The 25,415-nt window shown below is 38.2% G+C and overlaps 1 protein-coding gene across 9 annotated transcripts in view; it reads left to right on the forward strand.

The window, feature by feature from the left end:
* Positions 1 to 25,415, forward strand: part of DIP2C (disco interacting protein 2 homolog C) — a 585,449-nt gene that overhangs the window by 326,601 nt on the left and 233,433 nt on the right. For all 9 annotated transcript variants that reach the window (XM_072650057.1, XM_072650058.1, XM_072650062.1 and 6 more), the window contains one exon: positions 5,010 to 5,120. In XM_072650057.1, the coding sequence (XP_072506158.1) occupies positions 5,010 to 5,120 (111 nt within the window). The remainder of the gene's footprint in view (positions 1 to 5,009; positions 5,121 to 25,415) is intronic.

Raw genomic sequence — 25,415 nt, forward strand, 5'->3', positions numbered from 1 at the left:
TATCTACTTGTTCCTACCATGTTTCCTTAAGTTGTTCTTTGGAGCACTTGCAATTTTGTTTCCCATATGATCATGCTTCACAATTTGTAGTTATGTGGCATCCAGGGAATAATATTGGATGCTTAAAAGTTGTTTCATTTTTATTTTTTTGGAAGCACTTTGGACCATTGAAAATGATTTTCAGCTTTTAAAAATGTTTTTGAGCACAATCTCCTACTTTCTGTTGAGTTCTGTGTTCAGCTTATTGCCTGTCCATGTTCAGCATCTGTCCAATACATGTGTGCTTACATACAGAAATCTAAACTAATTATTGGGATATCCATGCTTTTCATAATCTGAGTCATATATGTTCTCCATCCACTTGATTTTTCCTGAGTTTACATGTAGGCCAATTCATGAAACAGATTTTTGTTATCTACTCTTCTAAATTTCCCTGTTATTTCTTCTAAATGATTTTGGTGGGGACTAGGCTATTTTTAAAAAACAGATTAAAAGATATTTGGTAGTAGCCCACTTTTTCATTCTTAGTTTTGTTTGTTTATCGAGTTTAACGTCAATTTTAATTAATCCCTTTCTTGCCATTTTAGCAGAGGGCTTCTTCCATCGAATCATTTCTCAATAATGACAAAGCACAGATTGAGGGTAATGATTTCATTATGTAAGTAAGAGCATGAAAGCATTTTAAATTTGATGTTCAAATCTGCTAATCTGTACAACATACTCTGTGAAGTTTTAAAGTAGTGTATTAAGCAGCTATTAGTATTTTAAATCTGATGATCATGACAATAAAAATTCCATTTGCTACCATAAGCTTTTAAATGGAATCTGATATATATTTGTTTTTTCTCCCTTTTTCCTTTGCTTTGGGAGTATAGATGTAAGCCTTGGATAGTTTACGTAGACTTTGCAGACTGTGGTCTTCTGCTGAAGAAAACCTGTAACTTATATCTCCTCTTGTGAGGTAGAAATAGATTGTATTCTCTCTAGATAAAATGCAAGAGACAAGGTTAAGCCCTGGAACAGGAAGAAACAACATGCAAGTAGGTAATTGTTAGTAATTTAAAACATGACCAGTCTGTGACTCAGCCTGATATTTTTCCCAGAACAGATTGCTACAGGAAATATAAAAGAAATTCCAATTACAAATGGGCATGAATACCACAAACGGTTTGGCCCAGCACTCACAGACACTGGTGAGTCTGTATTTCTCCTGCTGTTCCTTCTTAAGGAGTCTGTTCTCACTGCTAACTGAGGTGTGAATAACTCTCCACCTCATTCCAAAATGCCTCTTTGAGGCTCTCTCCTAGAGCTGTCACCAACTCTCTGAGAGCTAGTGATGGGCTAGCCTGATTTGTTATCTTCTGTCATCAAAAGTCTTAAATTACTTCTATCCTCAGTTAAGCTGTGTTCTTGATCAAGAATATAAAATGGACTTCCAACACTTGGCCATGAAGTGTGCTTACTGAATATCAGTAGGAGCAGGTGATAGAATGGTTAGTGAAATTTCCTGTCAATAAGGGTGCTGATAGTTCATTTTCTGGTCCTTCATCCAAACTGAGTTCAGAAAAGACAAAAGCCACTCAAAACCATTTTCTTTTTTTGGGGTGTGTGTGTGTGTGTTAATATTCCGCTCAGTCTTAGGCATTGAATGTCACTACATTTATTCTCCTCTAAGTTGAGGGTGTTGCATAGTCTAATTCTCTCTCCTATGACTTCTTGTGGGGTGGGAGAATGACACAGGAGCATGATAGCTCAAATTTGACAGTGTGAACTCACTATGAGCTCTGGCTCTCTGTCTTCTAATCAAGGGAGCACTCAATGAAACACCAAGTCATTTGGGAGTAAAGACACAACCCAGGCTTTAAGGGATTGCTTCTTGAAATGATTTAAAAAATGCATACTGATTTCCAGAACCTTGATTAAATGCAAATTTAGTGAGACAGCACACACATTGGGCAGATAGAGGCAAATAGAATTTGTAGGAGTCTGTAGGTACAAATCAGTTTTACCTTAAGAGGTAAGGGTAGGGTGGTGGTGGACATTTTTGCTTATCCTGAAATAATAGTGTAAGAATAAGCATTATCAGAGTAGTAAGGTCATAGGAATTATATTATAATTTAAAATAATTTCTTGCTTTCCTTTTTATCTTATGTGGACAACAGTAAATCAAATAAGGTTCATTGAGAACCCTAATGTATGTTAAGTTCTCTGTGAACATTAAAAGAATACGTAATACAAGTTATCCACATCATTAAATATGATACACTTTTCACCTGTTTATGGTAACACATATTTCTTTCTGGAACTGACTTAAAGAATAAGTATATAGCTTTAAGGTAAAGATGATAGTAATTTAGAGATGTAAGAAGGGAGGAGAGCAGGAGACATAAGTCATGTTGGCAGATGAAGTTTGAAAAAAAAATCAATAATTTCCCTAAACCTCGTAAAGTCTGACTCCTACGTATAAAATGTCTTACCAAACCCTAGCACGTTTCTGGAGAATTCAGTGGCTCCTCAGCACCCACTTTGAAAAACCCTAATTTGATGGTTCACATTTGATTGAGTGTATGAGGTTAGAAAACCAAGGTTAAGGTCAAGGAAATTAGCCTGACCAATCCTCACAATGACTGTGCTGTTAGAAACGCATGCTGTGGTGCCCACTTTACGTTCCTCACCATTTTTGTCCTTCTTCGTACATAGATAATCATGATTCTGAGTGTGTGATTGTTGGCATTTCAGTACAGAAATCCTGATTGTCCCTTTATGTTTAAATAAAGTTGACTACAGATGTTTTCTGGTGCAGATGGCATCTTGAATCTTCCAAGGGTGGTTGCTTCTGCCAGGTCATCAGACATGATGATCTGTTCTGGTTTAAACATACTATTAACATTATTCTGTGGAATAGGCTTAGACGTATCTGCCATGGTGACTATGTGGTTTACATTTTTTCCAGTGACGTAGACACCGTCTATCCAGAGCATAGCATTCATGAAATCTTATACTACTACATTACTGGTGCCACAGTCTTTAAACTTTGATTGAACAGGAAATAGCTGTCTCTTTTCTCTGACTTAAAGACACAAGTAATAAAGTATACCTGACTGAAGGGCCGTTAGGTTTTTATTTTCTTCTTGGACATATCCAGATTCCCAGTGATGAAGGGTTGTAACCTGACTGGTTAATGGTTTCCCTTGTTGAATTTCTCTCTCTCTCCCCATCCCCCCCACCTTTCTCTATGTCTCTCTGGCTTCTGTCCCTGGCTCTTTCTCTTCTCCCTTTTCTCATTTCTTTTGAATTCTTCGACTTGAGTACTTGTTTGGAAGTTATAAATTATTTCCAATCAAGAATGGTTTATATCCCTTTTGCTCTTCCCTTCTTCCTACTTTTTCCTTTATTTCTTTCCTTTCCCTCTGTCTTTGAGTTTGTGTATGGTGCCAAGGGGGAACAAATGCATCTCCTTGATACAATCATCCTTCAATTGAAATATTTCAGGTGTTAGTGGAGGTCTTGTATGATATTGCCCCATAGGTTTTCTCTGCAGCTCTGTCTCATTTACAACTTTGTGGTAGAGAAAACCTCAAACACTGTGGGAGATTCACCGTCTGTGGCTTCATCCTGGCATTCTTACTGGTACTGTGTCAACATAGCCTCAACATAACTAATATATGCAAGAGCCATTTTATGGAACAAACACATACTTTCTAATGTTAGGTTTGGAAGTTAACTCATTAGTGACAGTTCTCTGTGGGGCAAAGGAGGACACACGGAAGAAGGAAGCAAGGATACATCCTTAGAATGAAGTGCTGGGAATTAGCGGAGCTCTTTCCTACCACCAGAAAAGTCAGGGCAAATCACATCAAGTCTCATCCTCCTTAGCATGCATTCCTTGAGGGAAATACCTGCATTTGTGAAATCAGTTTCCCTTGAAGTGTTTTTGTCCTTTGATTAAAACTGTGTAATCTCTGAAATATCAAATGACAAAAATGCAAGTCTTCCTAAATCTTCCTATGAAGTCTATTAAAGCTTGTCTCTCTAAGGCTAGTAACCTACTGGGAGATTCTATAACCTGAATGATAATAAAATCATTATCATCATAATGATGATTATTATTAACTTGAAGTTAATGTCATGGTCTAACTTTCGCAGTAGTTTCCAATGGGTCTTTACCTTCTCCCATTGAATCAGGATTCAGGAAAGTATTTCTCACTTATGCTAGGTTAAAGTGGTGAGGGACAGGAAGGTAAAAGCCCACTCTGACACTTGTGCACCAACCAGCCAAATTAAGATTGGGAAGAACAGGTGATGAATGAATACACTTAGACCTTCAGTTCCTTCGTGATTTTTTTTAGCATGAACTGATTGGCTCATTTTGGCCCAAACTACTTCTTTATGATTAAATGCTTTACCACCATTTTTTTCAAACAACATTTAAAATGATGTATTTGTCATTTGTACATAATTTGGAAAAGGTGTTTTTCTTATAAATGTTTTAAAACAGGTATATTTGGTGTACGAGAAAGAAGAAAACTTTCTCTCTATATTTTGTATTTCCCATCTCTTCTCTTGACATTGTAGGTTCACTTAGTTCATTGTACCTTTGTTTGCATTTTCCTCAAGTGCCTAGAAGGACTACTAACCATCTAAAATAGAAGTTTATGTCTATTAGGCATCTTTGTGATGTATGACTAGTATATTCTGTGGCTTTTCTTTTTCACTGCCTTTAAGTGGTGAGAGGTGTAGTTTAAGTATATTATTATCCACAATACTTAAATTAACCATCTCTTTGTCCACCAATTCCCTTACTGCCCTTGGCCATGATCCTCTCATTTCCTCCTGTTTCTCAGACTCCTGTTTGGCTGATGGGAACTGCATTCATGATTTCTTGCTGATGCATCACCGAATAAGTGTGATAGATTCCTGTAGAAATTAGCATAACTGTAATTTCCATGAAAACTCTTCTAAGGGAATCCTCACAATTATCTACCCTTTCCTTTTCCCATTGAATTTAGGGGTGGATCAGGCTTTACCACAAGAACGCCGAACTCCTGTTACCCCTTCCTCTGCCTCAAGATACCACCGCCGCCGGTCCTCGGGGTCCCGGGATGAACGCTATCGATCAGGTAAGGTGTTAACTTTAAGGAAATACTGCCCACCTGGACCAGACTGATCATATAAATTTAAATATGGAGCAAAGAGCAGAAATAGAATCACAGTTTTTTTAGGGGAGAGGGTTTGAAGAGTTCATTTCCCTAAAGGTAATTTTTGATGAGCTGTCTGTAATTTTGGAATAAATAGATCCTGATTTCTTCATCACATATTGTTTGAATATCTGGGGTGAATTCCATTACTCTTTCACAATAGAACTTCTATTCTTAAAGAAGAGCTTTTCCTTTGTTTATATTTATGAATAAAGTTCATATTTATGAAAATTAAGTATATGCAAATTTAAGAAATTCTTATTTCTTATTTAAGAAAAATTAAATGTTTAAGGATTTTTTTCTTTTCTACACAAAGTTCTACTGATGATTAAAATTTCTATAGCTAATATATTTACTTTCTTTACCTTTGCTATGCTCATATCATCTTGTACCTTTGTTTCTTCTTTTGAACCAAAACTATTTGTATTTGCCAAGGAGATTTTATTTTTTTTAATCTAAAAAACATCCTGAAAATGTCATGCCATATGTGCTTGTTACCATAAAATCTTTCCCCCACTTTCATGTTCCTTCTGAAAGCATGTTATCTTGGCATTTTCAGTTTCATTATAGTCAGTACTTGGCCTCAGCTAAATTTGATCATTAGTTTCACAGGAAAAAATTTGCTACCATGATAATTTAACTACCTATTGAGAGATATTTTCCTCCTCCCCAGTCTCAACATCTAGATTTTTTTTGAAAGTAAAAAAAATATGCTTCAATCTTATTTAGACCATCAATTTTTCTCTGGGGATGGAAGCATTTTTTATTATAAGTCCTTTAGAGTTGTCTTAGATGGTTGTATTGCTGAGAATAGTTAAGTCATTCATAGTTGGTCATCCTACACCATTGTTGCTACATGTACACAGTACATTTCACTTTGCATCAGCCCATGCAAATCTTTCCAGGTTTTTCTGAGAGCATCCTGTTCATCATTTCCTATAGTACAATAGTATTCCATTAAAATTGCATACCAGTTTGTTCGGCCATTCCCCATTTGATAGGCATCCCCTCAATTCTAATTCTTTGCCCCCAGAAAAGAGTTGGTATGAATATTTTTGTAGACATAGGTTCTTTTCCTTTTTGTTTTTTCATCTCTTTTGGGATACAAACCTAGCAGTGGTATTGCTAGCTCAAAGGGTATGCATGGTTTTATAGCCTTTTGGACATAGTTCCAGATTGCTCTACAGAATGGTTTAATCAGTTCACAATTCCACCAACAGTGTATTAATGTCTCCTTTTTCTCCACATTCTCTCCAATATTTGTGATTTATCTTTGTTGTCCTATTAGCCAATCTAATAGGATGAGGTAGTACCTCAGAATTGTTTTAATTTGCATTTCTCTAACCAATAGTGAGTTAGAGTATTTTTTTATATGGTTATAGATAGCTTTGATTACTTCATCTGAAAATGGATCATATCTTTGATCATTTATCAATTGAGAAATGGTCCTCATTTTCATAAATTTGACTCAGTTCTCTATATGTTTGAGAAATGAAGCCTTTATCAGAGAAATTTGTTTCAAAATTTTTTCACAGTTGTTATTGCTAACAACTGTGTATTTCCCTCCATCCTGTTCCCCCCTTTATTCTGTTCTCTCTCTCCTTTTACCCTGTCCCTCCTCAAAAGTCCCCTCCCTTCTATCTCTCCTCTTTCTCTTATCCCCTTTCCCTCTACTTTCAGGTACAGTAAGACAGATTTAACATCTAGATTTTTAACATGCTTTTTTCAGGGTAGGAGGAGGGTTGGAACACTGAAGTAGTATGTTTTTCTCCACCTAAGATTTTGTTAAAGACTATTCTTTATAAGCTATTTTGTTTGTTCTTGGATTATGGAGCATCAGATCAGAGTATGCTGTGGAATGGTGATAATCATAGAGGTGATAATGCTTCTCCCTGTTAGCCAGAAGCCTTTCATTAGAAGTCACCAAGCATTTCCACCTGGGCAGCTGTCTGGCAGCCTGCCTGCCTCGGCTTCCCCTCTGAAAGGGAAGGCAAGGAAGACAAAGGAGCTTTGCGACACTTAGGCAGGGAGAGGATGATGGGCCCTGGATGGGCCCAAGCCCTGCTTAACTGATGTTTCTCCCATCTTGGCAACTGTTGGAAAAGCTGAAAGGCAACGGATATGTGGAAAGAGGCTTTGTTCCCGGATATTAGCTGCCCCCATCCCCCAGACTGTAGAGCTATGATTCTCATAGCTCAGAACATGGGTAGTGCCTGCATGTCTCTTTCAGGTGTCTTGGAAGCCTATTCTGACTTATCAGAATAGTAAGGACCAGGCATCCTTGATGCCACCTTTCAAGGAGACCTTCAAGGAAAACCTAGGAAGTTTTAAGTCTTATCTCAATTTTTACCCTCTAAACCTGACTCCTGCTATTATATCTATAAATGTTGCCAGGAAAAAAAAAACAACCAGCAAAATCATCTCCCTACATTTAGCATGTACATGTATTATTTTTAAAGGTTTCAAATACTTTAAAATAACTATTAGGAATGATTTTTGAAATCAATCAAACAGCATTTTTTAAACACCATGTGCCAGGCATTGTGCTAAGGACTAGAGATGGAAAGAAAGGCAGAAAAACTATTTCCTTCTTTTAATCATCCCTCAGTTTACCTTATTGTTCATTCCAGAAGAGAAATGACCTACGGTGACAAGAGGGAAGATAAAATGTTATTGAGCAGGAGTTCTTAACCTTTCTGTGTTTCATGGACCCCTTTTGTGGTGCGGGAAAGTTAGAGACTCCATCTCTGAATAATGTTTTTGAATGAATAAAATATGATTACAAAAGAAATTGATCACATTGAAATATAGTTATTAACATTTTTTTTAAATCACAGACTCCCTGAAATCTATCAATGGATCCCAGGTTAAACACCCTTGATACAGAGGTGAGGGAGCAAGGATATTGGGAGAAGTGACTGTATTGGACCATTTGCCAAGTTTTTTATACACTTGCTGAGTGGATTAGAAGTTGAAGTCCTTTTGGGAAAGAACTGAAATACCATTCTCTTTCTATTTATTTACCTTCCCACCTTACCCCAGACCTGGCTTATACTTCTTATTATTCGTTCTCAGTAGCATCTCTGTGAAGTAGAAAAATTTTCTGAGTTAACTTGCCAACTCACTACCATGCTTGGGTGCTATAATAAATTCCATTAACCTTTTAGAATTAGAAAACTGTTCAAGTCTTGAACTTGGGAGAACAGAACTAGCTGGCATTCTCACACCTCCCTCATCTGACTATGTTCCTTTGGAGAATTGTTTTTCCAGTTGGTGATATACCCCAGCAATATTTTTAGTGCTGAGAAGCTACTGTGGGGATTAGTGTATTAGCATAAGCCTACCTTGAGTACTACCTTGTGGTATAGTAGGGGAAAGCAATAATTTGCGGTTGAAGACTTGGGTTTAAATGTGTGTTCTTCTATTTAGTAACTGTGTGTCTTTGGGCAAGTCCCTTAGCTCTCAGGGTCTCATTTTCTTCGTAAAATGGTGAGAGTTCAGGAGTCTAGAACAGAAGACCTATAGGTCCCTTCCAGCTCTAAAGCTCTGACCCAACATAATGGAAAATGACATTCTTGTCTGGCCATCAAGCATTTATTACTACTGTGTACCATGTACTGTGCTGAACCATAAATTATTTTCATTTTAAAGTTTTATCCAATAGTGTATAGCCTTTTCCACTTTTAAAGAATAATCAGTTTAATCTAAAATGTGAATCAAATATATCCAAAGTTCCCTCTGAGATTTTGAGAGTTTCGTATTGATAGTCTGGTGCCCCTCTTAGGCTCTTATCATGAATCTGTTTTTATTATCATTATATTTGTACATATTTCCCTTACTAGATTGTAAACTCCTCAAGAACTGTGACCCTCTCTTATTTATATTTCCATCTCTCTCAGTCCCAGCATTTTCTCATGCATAGAAGCCATTTAATACATACTTAAATGAAGGAATATTCTCATAATACTAGTATTTCAGAAAGTGTTGATGTAAAAACTACCCTGGAGAACAACTATGGCAATAAATTTCATTTAGTAGTCCAGGCTGCTCCTTTGTACTTTTTTAAAATAATTTTTTCGTTTAACAAGTATTTATTTTTCTCCTCTCCCCACATTAAAAAAAGAAATAATATGTAGACGTAGACATGTGTATATAAACAAATAACTGTAATATGCATACATACATTCTTACATATGTGCATACACACACATATATAAAAACAAACATACCTAATTGAATAAAACACTTTCCCATATTGGCTATGCCCAAAAATGTGTGTCTTATTCTTCATCTTGGATCCATCACATTTTGAAGGGTTTGGGATTTGTCTTCCAGAGTTCTGATGTCTTCAGAATTGGTGCTTTTTTTTCTTTACACAATATTGGTATTATAACATAAATTGTTTTCCTGGTTCAGCTATCTTCACTCTGTATCACTTCATATAAGTTTTCCCAGGTTTGTGTGAAATTGTCACTTTCATCATTGGCATGGTATTTTTCTGTTATTTTCACATTTCAATATTTTCATATTTAAATATTTCATATTTATTCAGCCAGTCTGCAATTGATGGATACTCCTTTAGTTTCCAATTCTTTGCCATTATCCAAAGAGCTACTCTAAATATTTTTGAATGTATCAGTTCTTTTTCTCTTTCTTTGATCTCCTTGGGGTACAGGCCTAGTAGAGGTATTGGTAGGTCAAAGGTTACATACAGTTTAGTACTTTTGCAGGGTGTGGTTCCAAACTTTCTGAAATGACTGCACCACTTTACAGTGCCACTATTAGTGCACCTAGATGCCATTTTACCCTAAGCCCTTCCAACATTAGTCATTTTCATTGTTTGTCAACTTTACGAATTTAGAGTTGTTTTATGTTTCTCTAATTAGTAATGATTTGATGCATTTTATGTGGTTATTGATAGTTTGAATTTCCTTTTTTGAAAACTGCCTGTTCATTTCTTTTGATCATTTATCAATTTGGAAATGCCTTTAGCTATTAAGAAATTATAATAATAGACTTCCACTTAGATTTTTTTTTAAATCCTTTATTCCATTCTCTCTTCTCCCACCAACTGCCTCCCTGTGAGGGTTTAAGTACATTTTAAAACTACAAATACTCCAATAATTTCCTGAAATGCAATAATGTTTTTTCTCTTGGAGTATGTACATAGTGCAAGATATGCAAGTTTGATTTTAATCTACCCTTTCAAAATTTTCATCTCTGTATCTTCTCATTGAGTTTCACTTGAGTTCGCTTATTAAGCACTTTATATTCATTCTCTCATTTGATCATCATATGAACCCTATGAAGTAGCTAGTGTAAGTGTCCTTACCTCCACTGTACAGATAAAGAATCAGGGCTCCAGCGTATTTAGTGACTTTTCCTAAGGTCATGTAGGAAGCAAGTGGTAAAGGCAGGATGTCAGGCACATCTTTACTCTGGCTAATAGACCCCACTTCTTTGATGGAAAAATGGGAAATCCAGCATGGCAGACTCAAGGAGTCCTAAGTTGTTTTTATGGCTTCATGTATTTATTAGAAAGTTGACATATAGACTTTGCTTTGTATTTACTTTATATTACTTTACTAAAAAAAGATCCATTTTTTAAAATGAAAGAACAAATACAAAAATCATTTGTTAACATTTACAGTGTTAAGCTCTGGGAATATAAACAGAAAAGTGAAACAGTCCTTGTCCTCAGGGCATTTATTTTCTAATAAGGTGACAGCACACACACACACACACACACACACACACACAGAGGAGTATTGGTCAGGGAAAGACATTTGACCTGCCCTTTCCAGTAGCATGGGTAACGTCGATTCAGTTATTGTGCCCAAATCAGAAGACAGAAACTGTATGTGTGATTGCCTGACTATGTTGTACTCATAGTATCATAGAATCATAATAAGAATTGGAAAAGACCATCTAGCCCAATTCTCTAGCTCTTTTTTTATTTAGATGAGAACACGCAGACATGGGGAGGTCCAGTGATTTGCCCAGAGTCATACAGATAGAAATTTCAGAGGTGAGTTATGAAATCATATCCCTGGATTCTGGAGTCATTGCTGTTTACACTGTAAGAAGAGAGAAATTTTCCTCTGGGGGCTACTTTAGTTCTGCTTCCCCCCCCCCAATTCCATACTTAATCTGTTATCATTATTTTACCATACTTATTGTCTGTATGATTTATTATTTGACCCTCTCTTTCAGATCTTTCTGTCCTGAAAGACACCTACACTCCCCTAATCCCCTAAAAATGATTCGGGAATGGGAGTGGGGATGCAGTTTCCCTAAAAACATTTACTACCACCAGCCTTCTGTTGACTTTCTGACATCTGTGGTAGTTTAAAAATCCTCCAATAGCTGTATTAGTATTATCTGACCTTCAGAGTTGCTTGAGGTCAGGTATGTTGTAGAATGGGCAGAGATCACAATGATAGAGGAGAGAAATATAATAGAAAGAAACATCCTTTGCTTTAGTCTCTAGCTGGTTAGTATCTCTGAGGAAATTTAAACTATATACTATTCACAGAAATAAAAAGGAGTATTGAGTCTGATAGTCAATCAGTGGATAATGTGAAGTCATGTTTTCAGATGACCTCCCAGATGCAGATTGATGCAGAGGGTCCATATAATGGGAGTGTGATAGGTAAGGACAAAGGGCTAAGAAGAGGTGCCCTTTGAGTCCTGTCTTCAGGGTAGTAAAGCAGACCCTGTAGAAAGGTTTCATCAACTCATATGTTGATACTGTAATCAGGAATGTTACCTGTCTCCTCTCTTGTCAGGCTGGCTTATTGTTTCTGGGACTATCATTTGGTCAAGTTCAAGAAGCAACCATAATATATATAAAAAAAGCCCAAGCTAGTTCATCTGGGGGCATATGATCCATGCTTCATTTTAATGCCCTTGCAATATCAACATAATATTAGGAGAGAGAGTGTTAGGAGCCCAGGTGGGAGCCAAGAATTCACAGCGTTCTGAATGTAGGTGATTTTTGTGCTTTCCCAGAGAGATCATAAAGCCCAGGGCAGGCTGTGCAGCTTTATTTGAACAACACATCAGATTCCAGCTCACCAGAAAACAGTATAATCATCTTGTTATTAAAAGCATCAGGAAAAAAGAGAGCAGTTTATATTGCTACGTACCAGGAATGTTCCATACCTCCTTGAATTACAGTGAAATCTCACTTTACCAAACAGTCAGAGAGACACAATGTTATACCTGGAAATAATTTCAGATAATGTAGAGTCCAACCCACTCATTTTGCAGAGGAGGAAACTGAGATCCACAATGACATGATGGGAAACTAAAATTCAAATTTCCTTCCTGATTAAGAGAATTGAGAAAAGGATGAGTTCAGAATACAGACTGCATTAGGTTTATGATTCAAGGCTAGGGAAGCTCTGGTTAGCTGTCAGTCATAAGAAGACAAATTTCTGTCTGCATTTATGGAAAAGTATCACCGAAGGGTTCCAGCTGTCAGTGCTGCTAACTGACAGCCTCTGAGACAGACTCACAACCCCTTCCATTAGCAGCAGCAACCATCGATATAGCACTCTTCAGTTACAAAATGCCTTAAATACATTATCCCATTTGTTCTTTGTAAGAACCCTGCATGAAAGGGAACAACATGTCTCCATTTAATGGCACAAAGTATCTTATCATTAGGACTTGGTCCAGCCTCACTCATTAAGCTCATTCTGAAGGCTGATAAACTCATGATATAGTAGTATAGTATCTGAATTTAAAGCTGGAATATTGGTTCAAACTTGAAAGGCTTAAGAACGCTGATCGACACAATGACCCAACATGATTCTGAAGATCTGATGATGTAGCATATTGCCCACCTCCTGCCATAGAGGTGATAGGTTCAGATGTGTAATGAGACCTATTCTCTGGATATAGTCCATGCTAAAATGTGTTTTGCCTGACTGTGCTTATTTTATTTTATTTTTATAATTTTTCCCCCAATGATGGTGGTGGGTAGGAGGGAGAGAAAAGCAATTCCTTTAATTGATTTAACTTCTTTTTAAAAAAATAGCAGTTTTGACTGGATAATTACAGAGATCTCTTCCTGCTCTAAATCCTTTGGTCTAAATCCTCTAGTGAATTCTCTGAAGGAGCCTGACAGTTGTCACTGGCTGAGGAAAAAAAGAGACCTGGAGGGGGAGAATTTACAGACATAGTGATAGAGAAGAGATACCCTAGCAAGAAGGAGTGAGCAGAAATAAAGGCTGATATTATTCCAAGCTTATATAGCACTGGACTTTTAATACATGGTTGTAAAAGCAGATATTATTCACCATTTATTTATCTATATCTGACTTGCAAAGTTGTTTACCATCATTTTCAGGCCTTTTTGCAATTTGTGTGGAGAAATTTAACTGCTCCTGTTACTTTGCCTGACTTCAAATACAAGAAGTACTAAATAAATTCTTTCCTAGTAATGTAATGATCCCTAAATTTATTTCACTGCTACACAAGACTGGCTTTAAATATCTCCTTTTCCTTGGTAGATGGACACTTTTAGGCCATCAGGAATGAAAGGCTCAAACTGAATAAAATATGAACTGCTCCAGCAGAGAAGGGAAGCAAGGCTACAAGGAGATTTACTTAGTTTTGCTTAATGTCACCAGGCAGCTTAATTGAAATGCCTCACAAGCTGGATAATGAATCTACTTATCTCCAAGCACAAATGGAGCATTTAGTCTTCTTAAATATGATATCTCATTCATTGCCACGTATTGCTTACCTAGAATGTACCCAGAGCATCTGATGTATGTAGCGATGCAGAAGATGCACAGCAGCCACTTCCTTTCTAATAAACTCTTTAAACTAATGCTCTTATATAGATGGACAAATTATTTACCCTCACTCTACTGATTTTTCCTTCAAAAACACCCTGTGGGTGAGAGTAGAAGGGCTTGCTTGTAATCTATACCTTGCTTCTGCTCTACCCTCTAGGGCTAGGCAGTACAAATCGAATCCCTCTTATACATCAACAGTCCTTCAACTATTTGGGCAACGTCATGACCCACATATAGTCTTCTCTACATCAGACTAAACACCCTCAGTTCTTTCATGTAATCACCATCTCTAATGTTGTCTTCAATGGTCACATTCTCATTTGTCAATTTTCCCTCAGACAAGACACCTGGAACTAAAAACAGTATCCTAGACATGGTCTAATTAAAAATCTGTTTATCATGATTAAGGAATCATAACTCATCTTCCTTTAAAAAGAATATTTTATTTCAATGGAAATGATGTGGGGAAACTTTTGGTGTCATCTCTTAATTGCATTTTAACGTGTATTTTCAGGAGTTTGAAGGTAGGACAGTGGAGAGGAGGTACCCCAAAGGCTATGGTGAGGACAAAGACAAGCCAAATGAATGATTGCAAATACCTTTAAGTCAAAAGTTATATTCTGAGAGAGAAATGCTTTTATTGCTAAAAGAATTGTATTAGAAATAGAAAGTATGTTGTAATTATAATGCTCTAATTGTGGATGGAATGAGCATTGTATTTGGGGGTATTTATGTCCATAAGGGGAAATAGATCTTCCCTCACCACCTAAAAACAGAAGTCCAGAATTTTATCTCTTTTACTTAGAAGACAGGTAGGAGCGGAACATGTGGAGGTTTTCGAAACAAATGAAAGAAGTTACCACAGGACTGTAGCTATCCAACATTGCTCTAGGCCTTCTATGCTATTGGATGATTGCTTTTCCCCTCTCTTCATCTCTCCTCTCCTCCTTTCTTCTTCCCTCTCTTCTTGCCTCTCCTCCTTTAATCTTGATTCGTACATCTCCAAAACTTATACCTATATCTATAGCCTTGACCTCTCCCTCTTCAAATTCATAGGTTGTTTAGTGCCTGCCCACTGGCATCTCAGCATCAGCATGCCTAAAACTGAATGTATCATTTCCATCTGAAATTCTGCTCCTCTTCCCAAGTTCCCTCTTTGTCAATGACACAACTATTCCCCCAGTTACGCTTGCTGTACACAAGCAGAATCATCACTGAGTCTTTCTCTTCACCCCACATGTCCTACACGTCACCAAATCTTCTCTATTCTAAGCCCACAGTGTTTCTCGGATGTGATACTTCCTTAGCATTCCCAATGTGCTCGCCATATTCTGGCTGTCATTACCTCTTTCCTTGATTCCCACACTCTGCTTTCTGGTGTTTTGTCATTAAGATATTGTGGCACAAATATAGATTCATTCAGGTACAAAGTCTCCAGTATTTATCTCTGCTTGCCCTCTGCTCCTTTTGTTCCCCCATCACTCATATTCTCTCTCTCTCTCTCTCTCTCACACACACACACACACACACACACACATGCACACATTTTTCATAACCCAAGTACCAACCTCAGAAGGTCAAGTGTATGTCCTGATATTGAACTACTTTTCAAGAAACCTTTTGTCCACAGTTATTGCTACATCATTTTTCTTTATAGCATTTTTTTGTTGCTTTCCACATCCATTTTAGTTTTTAAATTGTGTTTTGGGGGCTTCTCACAGTTCTCCAGGTCATGATTATGTTTTCCTTTCTGTTATATTGTCCCTTTCCAATAATAGTCTCCCCTTTATCAATAAAAGTGATGCTATTACTCCACCACTTGTGTGTTTTAAGTGACGTAGTTTCTGTTTTTAGTAATGGTGATATATGCGAACTACCCCAGTTCCTAATGGCCACTTCAACTTGTAAGCAGCAGGAAGTATTTATGAGCCAACTGGCCAGTGAAGGGTACAGTCTGTGAATATGAAAGACAGTGAAGCTGACTGACTCACATGTTAATGGACCTTTGACTTGCCCTCCATAACATGGTGTTCTAACTCACTGAGTTGACCTTTTCCAATAAAAAAAGTTGAATGTTCTTTGCCATGCTACCTGAATTAATTCGTCCTTTAAAATCTATGCCTTTTTTAAAAAATGTGTTCTTGTTCTTGCCTGGATTATAATATTTAATTTCCTTAATATTTCTTGATCCTATGTTAAAGTTGTACTCTGAAACTGTGGGTTCCTAAGGCTATGCCATTGAAGCAGATGACTTGACTGGTTGTACAAACTTTGAAAGACCTCACCTGTGGGCCCTGTGATGGATAGATTATATGTTTGTTGTCCATGTGGTCAAGTTTAGAGAGCCTTGTCACCATACTAACCATAGAGAGATGAATTTTGTGGCAATAGAAACTTGGAATGAACCCTTGTTCTTTAAGTTAAAAATAAATTGTCACCATCATTGGTGGAAACGGGCTACACATAACAATATTAGAGATTCTTGGTGTATACAAGAATTATTTACTGATAAGACAGTCCCTCAGTTTATATATTAGACTTTTCTTCTCCCATTTGTCAATATTTTGTGGCATCCAGGCAGACCAAATTGAGATCATTTATTCAAAACACAGTTTATAATGTGACAGAAACTGGCACTTCCCTGTCTTTTCATATGCAGTTTGGAATGGTTTGGAGTACGCTATCTTCTTTGATTCTCAAAGATAGTGGAAAAATGACTATCCCTTTTTTCTTAAGTCCAACAGGAAGACAGTCCTTTGTCTCAGTATTGAGGACTATGTATTTGGTTTCTCTGCTGTTACCTGTCTGTAGTTTTGAGACTGTAGTTTTCTTGTATTTCATCCTCAGTGCTATTCACAGTACGTGCAACATTAATGATATCAGCAGATCTCATTAATGTTATATATGCTCTGTGAAAGATTTTTTAAAAACATTTTTGGATAACTTCTATATTTACACACAAATGGATGGATTTCTAGTATTTGGTATTACCTACTATAGCTTCTCTTGTTTATGGCTTATTTAAAAATATACACAGAACACTTATAATGAAGGTTTTTGTGAGGTACTTAATCAAGTGCTTTAATTAATTTCAAATTTATAACAGCAACTCACTTCCCTTTATTCATTAGTTTTGTGAAATACTTGCCTCTGTAGATTGCGTGACATGATTTCTTTATAGCAATTTGAGATTTTGTTTGTAACGTGTTCTGATAAATGTTTCTAAAATGATTTGGTCTATGGTTCACCCTAAGTAGTATGAATCATCAGTTGAACTATGAAGTAGGAAAAAAATCCGTATTTGACACTAACTAACCCTAACCCTTCTGTAAGTTTTCAATATCCTAAAGAGAGCTGTTTCATACTCTGATTTAGTATCAAAAAGATTTAGGGCTAAAATCTTTGATACCAGTGGAGTGACTAAGGGCAAGTCACTTTTATCTGAGCCTCAATTTTCTCATCTTTAAAATAAGGATAATGATGTTTGTACTACCTACGTTATAGTAATTGAAAAGAAAGGGCTATGTAAATTTTACTGTGGTTTAGACCTACCAGATATAGTTTCAAAGAAATTAGGAACACCTCTATAGCACAGTCATTATATAGGACTTCAGTAAAGGGTGTCATACTTTTAAAATGTAATTGATATGAAAGAAATTGTATGGAAGGGAACTACAGTATGTGCCTCAGGATTCCCAAATTGAGACAATGTTCATAAATGATTCTGTCTTGTATTATTGTAACTATGACTAAAATTGTACATCAACCATGGCTCCCCTGTCTGTTTGTTAAAAAGAAAAAAAAGAAGGAAAGAAAGGAAGGAAGGAAAGGAAGAAGGAAGGAAGAAAGATAGATGAAGAGGTTGGATTTAAGTCATCCCTGAAGGTCTTTTCCAGTTCTGAATCTGTGATCCAATGATCTTATGACTTTAAACAGTTATATTTACCTTGGTCCTTCTCCTACATCTGGTATATGGCATAGTGCAAATCTGTTGCAATATTACATCTCCATTTGGGGATTTCTGTAATGGCAGAATATTTCTGCTACTCAGTGTTTCAGTATATTTACCAGAGTTCGTCAGTTACTGTTTTACTCTCTGTTTCTAGGATATCATGGCAGTTTTCCTTGATAATTTCTCCAGTTTTTGTGCTTCCTTTTCCAAGCTGTTGACTTTTCTCCTATTTCTCCTGCATAACTCTCATTTATTTTCCCGATTTTTCTTCTACCTCTCTTACTTGATTTTTAAGGTCCTTTCTGAGCTCTTCTAAGAGGATTTTTTGGGCTTGAGACCAATTCATTTTCCCCTTTGGGGCTTTCCATGTTGGCATTTTGATGTTTTCCTGGGTTTGTATTTTGATCTTTCCTGTTGCCATATTAGCTTTCGATGGTCAGGGCTCTTTTCTGTTTCTCACTCCCTTTTCAATCTGTTTTGTGACTTTTAAAGTTGAATTCTGTTCCTGGAGCACTATCCCAAGCTTCTTGTGCTTGGGGTCAACAGGATATCCATGCAGGGGCCTCAGATGCTTCTGCTTTGCCCACTGCACGGGGAGTGGCCCAGCCTAGTTGCATCTATTGTGCTACAATTCTTGCAATTTGCTTTCTGTGCTGAGGCTGGAGGCTTCACTGCTGGTCTGCTGAACCAGGACTGAGGGTTTCAGTTACTGATGCATGCTGCAACTAAGAGCCTCCCACTGGCTTGCCTGGACACTGTGTGCTCTAGGCTACACTCCCCTTTTACACAAGTGAGACAGACCTTTTCTGCAGTCCTTATAAGTTTTCTTAAGCTGGGAAATTGTTTTACTCAGCCATTTTGTGAATTCTGTCACTCCAGAGGCTTGATTTAACATTATTTCTGAGGGAAACTTGGGAGAGCTCAGGCAACTTCTTGGCTTCACTCTGCCGTCTTGGCTTCCCAGATTTTATCAATGGACAGAAGATTTCTAGGCCCATTGGAATAAAAAGTCCCCAAAACATTTTTTTTTTGAAGGTGGCTCTTTTATAGTCTGATAAAATTATTTGGATCTTATAAGCTCATTTGAACTACTTCTGACATTGTGTTTTGTAGAGCCTTAAATGAAAAAGTGAGTTTCATCAAGAAAAATTCCTTTTTTCCAGTCTTCAATATTCTAGTGTTTGGATTGGCTTGCCCATGACAAGCACATTTTCTTCATAGAAATGGTTACCAACCTGCCCCTCACATATAATTTTTTTTGTGGTGCTTCACTGTAGCTGACCCTGTTTTATTGAGGGATTGAATGATCCTTGAAATATTTGATTTGGTTACTCTTTAGAGCTATTGCATATTTTTTATAGGCCTCAAAGCAGGTTCTTTAATAGCCATAATCTTTTGTACCTTTCCTTGGAGGAATATTCAGTTCTTAAAAACCACAGAATTAAAAATACAATACAAGAGAACAATGAAGCACCCATATAATAAGAGACTAAATAGTAGAGAGGTAACCAGTTCAAGGGGCAGCTAGGTGGCACAGTGGATAGAATGCTGGACCTGGAGTCAAGAAAACTCATCTTCCTGAATTCAGGTCTGATCTAAGATACTTACTAGATTTGTGACCCTGGGCAAGTGACTTAATCTTGTTTGCCTCAGTTTCTTCCTCTGTAAAATGAACTGGAGGAGGACATGGCAAACCACTCCGGTATATTTGCCAAGAAAACCCAAAACTGGGTCACAAAAAGTCAGACATGGCTGAAAAACAACTGCACATCGATAATACCCAGCTCAATCTGATTTCATCTGATCAAGTTCAAATATTGTCAATAGAAGCTCTCACCCTTAACCATTGCTTATGTAAAATGAAACCATATAAAAATAATAACTTGTCTCAAGTAACCAGACAGGGTAATAGTCCTAGAATAGTGAGCACTGCCCTCCCTGCCCCGAAGCGTGATCTTTGCCAAAATTATGTTTTTGTGTAAATAACATCCCAGAACTCAAAGAAAATCTGAGCTGGTTGGCTTGGAAGTGAATCCTAGGAAAAACAATGTATACATTAAGTATCGACAATAAGGTAGAGTACATATAGATGGGTTGGAGATTGAGGAGGCATATGAGTATGTTTACTTTAGACAGCTTCTTTAGCAAGAAAACAGTATGGATGAAGAATGAACTAGACTAGGTCAGTCTTCATTACATCCATGGTAGTTACTAATGATGTGACCATTGGGGCACAGATATTCAAATATAGACACACCTAGGGTAAAGAGCAGAGGTCCATTGTTACTTAGTGGAAAATATGGTATGTTTAAGTTTTTCCCATGATTGCCTGACAAATGAAGAATTCTTTAGGTCGAGAGAAGTCAATTGATTTGAGGATGTTAATTGCATGAAAAATTGCTGGTGGCTCATGTCCCCAAGCTATATGGATAGCTGATGAGCTATGCTGCTCACAGCCTGGGTCCTCCAGATCAACAAATTGCCAGTGCCAATGTGACAACTCCAGAATGAGCCAATGTTCCAGCTGTTTAAACAAAAAGGCAAGCTCAGTAAGAAAATGGCCAGTCAGATTTTTGGTGAATTTACACAAAACAATAGATGTGAAAAATTGCTAATGACCTAATATCTTAACATCCCAGAGATATTAATGGAATGTAGAATCTACTGCAGAATGTCCTTTGTTTTAGTTCTCCCTGTGGGGATTTCTTCTTCTAACACAAATTCCAACCTATATGTGATTTAGTGAGATCTGGAGAATGACTTGAAATACCCAGAAGTTAAATCACTTTCCCTAAGTCACACAGCTAGTAATTATCAGAGGAGGAATTTGAACTTAGATCTCCCAGACTCCAATCTAAAATCTATCCACTATGCTAAGCTGCTTCCCTAAGTATTAACATTTTCAGAAAGGACACCCGGAAAGTATAATGCTTTAACCCAAAAGAGTGCTGCCTTCATGTGGGAATGAGCCTTCAGGAGCCTTTACCTTACTGTCTTCCTCTGATAGTATGCTTTGCTCTTCTTCATCCAAAAGAATGGGAGAAAATACCTTTTCACCAAGAAAGTAACCTTCAATAATTTTGGTTTTTTTCCCCTTTTGGGGCATTTTCCCAGCCAGTTACTTGACTTTTGAGTCCTTTGTCAAGTGCTGGGCATACTACCCTAGGCCTCAGAGATTTTATGTAGCTGTTTGCTGAGATATCTCTAGAAACCTGTAAGTTCTCGGTTCCTCAAAGGTAGCGCAATCAAGGGAGAAGAGTTTAATCCTCTTCTGTCCTGTGCTCTGGTCTGTGAGCAACCCAAAGCACTCTTTTCTGCCCTGGAACTATGAATAGGGTTCCGTCTCTACAACCACCTCCAGCTCCATTATGCCAGTGCTCTTCTTCACCCCGGGATTGCCACTTAGTACTGAGACCCAGATCAGTTGCTCAATTCCCCTACAGTCTTTAGGCCAAGGGCTCCAAAAGTGGAAACTGCTGCCGGAGTGTCTGCAGCTCCCCTGTGGCTACACCATGCTCCCCTCTTACCCAGGTGAAAGATCTTTCTTATTGACCTTTGAAGCTGTCTTTGGCATTTGTTGTTTGAGAAATCTGGGAACTGCAGTTGCTGCCCATAATTCTGTGCCCTGAACCCTGCTCCAGTTCTGTCCATGCCATGTCATGCAGCCAAGGCTGGACTCCACTCTGCTCTGAGCCCAGTGCAGTAGACCTTTCCTGTCTGCTTTCCAGGTTGTCTTGGACCGGAAATCTGTTTTACTCCATCATTTTGTGGCTTTTGAGGCTCTAGAATTTGTTTAGAGTCATTTTTTACAGGTATTTTATGGGCTATGGGGTGAGAGCTATAGGAGGTTTGTCCTTCTACTCCACCATCTTGACTCTGCTCCCTGCCTGTTCGGTGATTGTTACTAATGGGTAACCAGAATGGTATTTATTGACCATTTCAGGTACAGACAACTTTTTCAATATATAGGATACAAAGCTTGAGAGGGGGGTTTAGAGATCATCTAATCAAACATTTTTGTTTTACAGATGAAGAAACTTAAGGTCCACACTGGGGAAAGACCCAATGCCTTAGGTCCCTCAAGTAGTGAATAGCATAGCCAGTATTCCAATATAGATATTTTGACTCCAGATCTCAGATCTTCCTGAACGTATGCCCTAATCCCTGCACGAGATAATCTGCTGTTCTTTGGCTCTCTGGCTCTAGGGTCCTACCTAGGTTATTACTGACTGAGTGGGTAAACTAGCCCACTATATCTGCTGGTTGGCTCTAGATGTCCAAGTACACTTGAATTTCACCTGCCATTGATCCACTCAGTGCATTATATCATCTTCTTGCTCCCACTGACTTGCTCCTTCACATGTTGACCAGCACCCTCTATACTTAACCTAAAACTTGAACTTCCATGCCTGGTTTCATTATTCACACAAATTAGGACCTCGGTATACAAGAGGGGGAAGTTGAGTAGGTTGGGGTATATAAATTGAATTTCAAAAGTCTTGAATCTCAAAGATCTAAGATGTGACCATGGTAAAACAAGATGGGGAATATGGTTGTTGTTCATCCTTCATACTCAAGGAGGCCCAATGACATCATGATGTTGGGGTCAGAGTAAAGTGTGTTTGACTGTGGCTGATCAGTCCAATATGAGCTCAGAAGGCTCTACCACAAGTTGGGCACAAATAGTCCATTTGAACATTTAGGATAAAGATGTCTGTAGATTTGTACATCTCACATTTCCATTGTGCTGGTACAATTCTGCTTTGCTCATAAAACATAGCACCTTCTTTGGCATGGGCATATCTATAAGAGCAAGCAAGTGGGATTTTTTTGTTTTTTTCTTTCTGGAGTTCAGTTTCCCAGGCTCATTGAAAATATCTGAAGAATTGATCTCCTTTGAACCCTTATGGTTCACAGCTGTGCTGAATCGTGTAGGTTTCATGCCTACTGAGGAGCTATCTTTATTATACATACTGGGAGGTTGGCATTTTGCTTTGGGGGCTTGTTCATGAGAAGGATCTTTTGATTCCCTGGCTTGGACTCTGAGGAGCCATTTTTTAAGAGCCCCTGACTACTCAGATGTTGTTGGTGCTCCCCCATCTGTAGTGTATGTAGGTGGTTGTATTACTTTGTCATATAGTTGGAGTTCTGTCTGTTGATCTTTGTGCTAATTTCTCTGCTTGAATTTCCTCTGTTTGTATTTTCTCCACGTTCAGAGTGTTAACCTTTTCCCTGAACTAGTGAATGATTTATATATGTTTAATTAAAGGATTGTTAACCCCTTTGAAGCTGTCTTTCCTTTAGCAAAGCAGATCAAAGAACCTGTACTGGCAGGTCATCCTGGGTGTGCTAGGGTGCTTGCTGCTACAATATCATGCTGGGTAGTCCCATGCCAGCATCTCCAATGTTCCACAAGTTTTTCAGAGAGACCTTGAGAGTGTCCTTGTACTGGTTCTTTTGACCTCTGTGCACATGCTTGCTGTGTGCTAATTCTCTGTAAAATAATCTTTTAGGTAAACATGCATTTGGCATTCAAACAATGTGGCCAGCTTATTGAAGTTGCACTGAGTTTGAATGCTTGACAGTTCAGCTCAAGAGAGGACCTCAGTGTTGCCAAGCCTAGAGGCCTGTATTGGGCTACCCGAGTCTTTCTTACCTGTCCAGGTCTTCGGCTGGCCACGCCGGATGCACATATGAGAGAAAGGACGTTCCAGAGTCAAACAGGGGTTGAGCTTTATTACAGGGTTTCGGTTACAAGTGCAGGGGGTCTTCTTTAGGAGGAAATTTCCTAAGAAGGCTAAGCTTAAGGGATTGGAAGTAGAAGTACAAGTGGGGAGAGAGGGGGAGGGGAGAGAGGAAAGAAAAGAAGCGGAGCCCTACTTTTCTCTTTGGCTCCACACGTGCTAAGCGCGCTTTTAGGCTTCCTCAATCCTACTTAATCTTCAGCCACACAGTTTGCATCTCAATACCGTGCTGTTAGGTAACTAGGTGTGCTCCAATCCGGGACGACCTCGAGGGCAGGGAGACTCCACCCATCAGGTATCTCCGGGGGAGAGGCGGAAATACCCGAGCTAGCCGAGCTAGTTCAGTCTGACCTTCTCGAACCCCCGCTGTTCATGGAGGGCCTCGTAAGACTCTAAGATTTAGAAGTCCCACTTTTACCTGCCCGAGACTGTCCACACGGATTTGAGCTTCCAGTCCCAACACAGTGTCAGGTAACTTGCCAGGTAATCTTCAGAATCTTCCTAAGGATTGTCTTTAAGAAGGCAGAGGAATTGCATGGTGAGATTATTAAAGGAGTCATCAGCACAAACACCACAGTTCCTGAGGATTTTGGCAAGGGATTGTACTGGAGAGGAAGACTGTAGCTGGCACATCAGTTACTGAGAAAGTTGAAAGTGATCTCCTAGGTTGTTGATAACAGCAATGATGTTGGGGAAATAGGCTTATGAACAGAAAATGTGTCCTTCAGAAGGGTCATATGTGATGGAGACAATCAAGAGAATGAAGGTAGAGTGCTAGTAGCAGCCACCTTTTCTCTTCACAACCCTCTTCTGTATTATGCAATGCAGCATGTAGGTGGAAGAGGAATGGGGGAAGCAACAGTGAAGAGCAGAAGGAATCCCTGTGATATGGAGGAAATAAGAGGAAGAATGGCCTGTATGGAGAGGATTTTCAGGGATGAGAGACTGGAGTCCAGAAGACTTGAATACTAATCATGACTCTATACTTCCTGCCTATGTGACCTTGGGCAGATCATTTCACTTCTCTGAGATTCAGTTCCTCATCTTAAAATGTCTCAGTTGGATTCAGTGACCTCTAAGGTTCTGACTCTTGAATCTTGTATGATACCATGGTTGTGGTGACCTCCGATGATAGCCAGGTTTGGAGTAAAACATGGACGTAGAAAGAGTATTGTTTGAGAAGATTAAGGATGTTTGGAAGATTATTAAGAATAGTGCAGAAGGTTCAATAAGCTAGAGAATGTATGAATTGTATTGGAGATGGACAGGAGAGCAGAACTGATTAGAATAGGGATAAATCCACAGACAGGCAGAGAGCCAAATTTGAGTGTATTGGTTCATTCCAGAGGAAGCAGTCTCATTAGCCCTTCCCATGCCCACACTCAGTGTATACCTATGCATATAGATAGATAAATGCTTATCTAACAATTCTAAATTCATATTCAGCAGAATTGTGGATGTTACTTCATTGTATTGTTGATCAAAATTATGTAGTCATCACTTGGAAAACAAAGAACTAAGTGAAAACAAAACAGAAGTTGGAAAAAAACAAAACCATGTGTGTACTTGTGGTAGAGAATATGAATCATCTAACCAGCACTGGATTTGGATTTCAGTGCTGTATCATGAGAGGTACCAAATTTATAATTCTGGAAATTGAAACCCAAAGCTTAGGACAGTCAAAATTTTTTGAAAGTGTTAAATGAGTCTG

The sequence above is a fragment of the Notamacropus eugenii genome, chromosome 3 (genome assembly GCF_028372415.1).
Source record: "Notamacropus eugenii isolate mMacEug1 chromosome 3, mMacEug1.pri_v2, whole genome shotgun sequence".
Lineage (NCBI taxonomy): Eukaryota > Metazoa > Chordata > Mammalia > Diprotodontia > Macropodidae > Notamacropus > Notamacropus eugenii.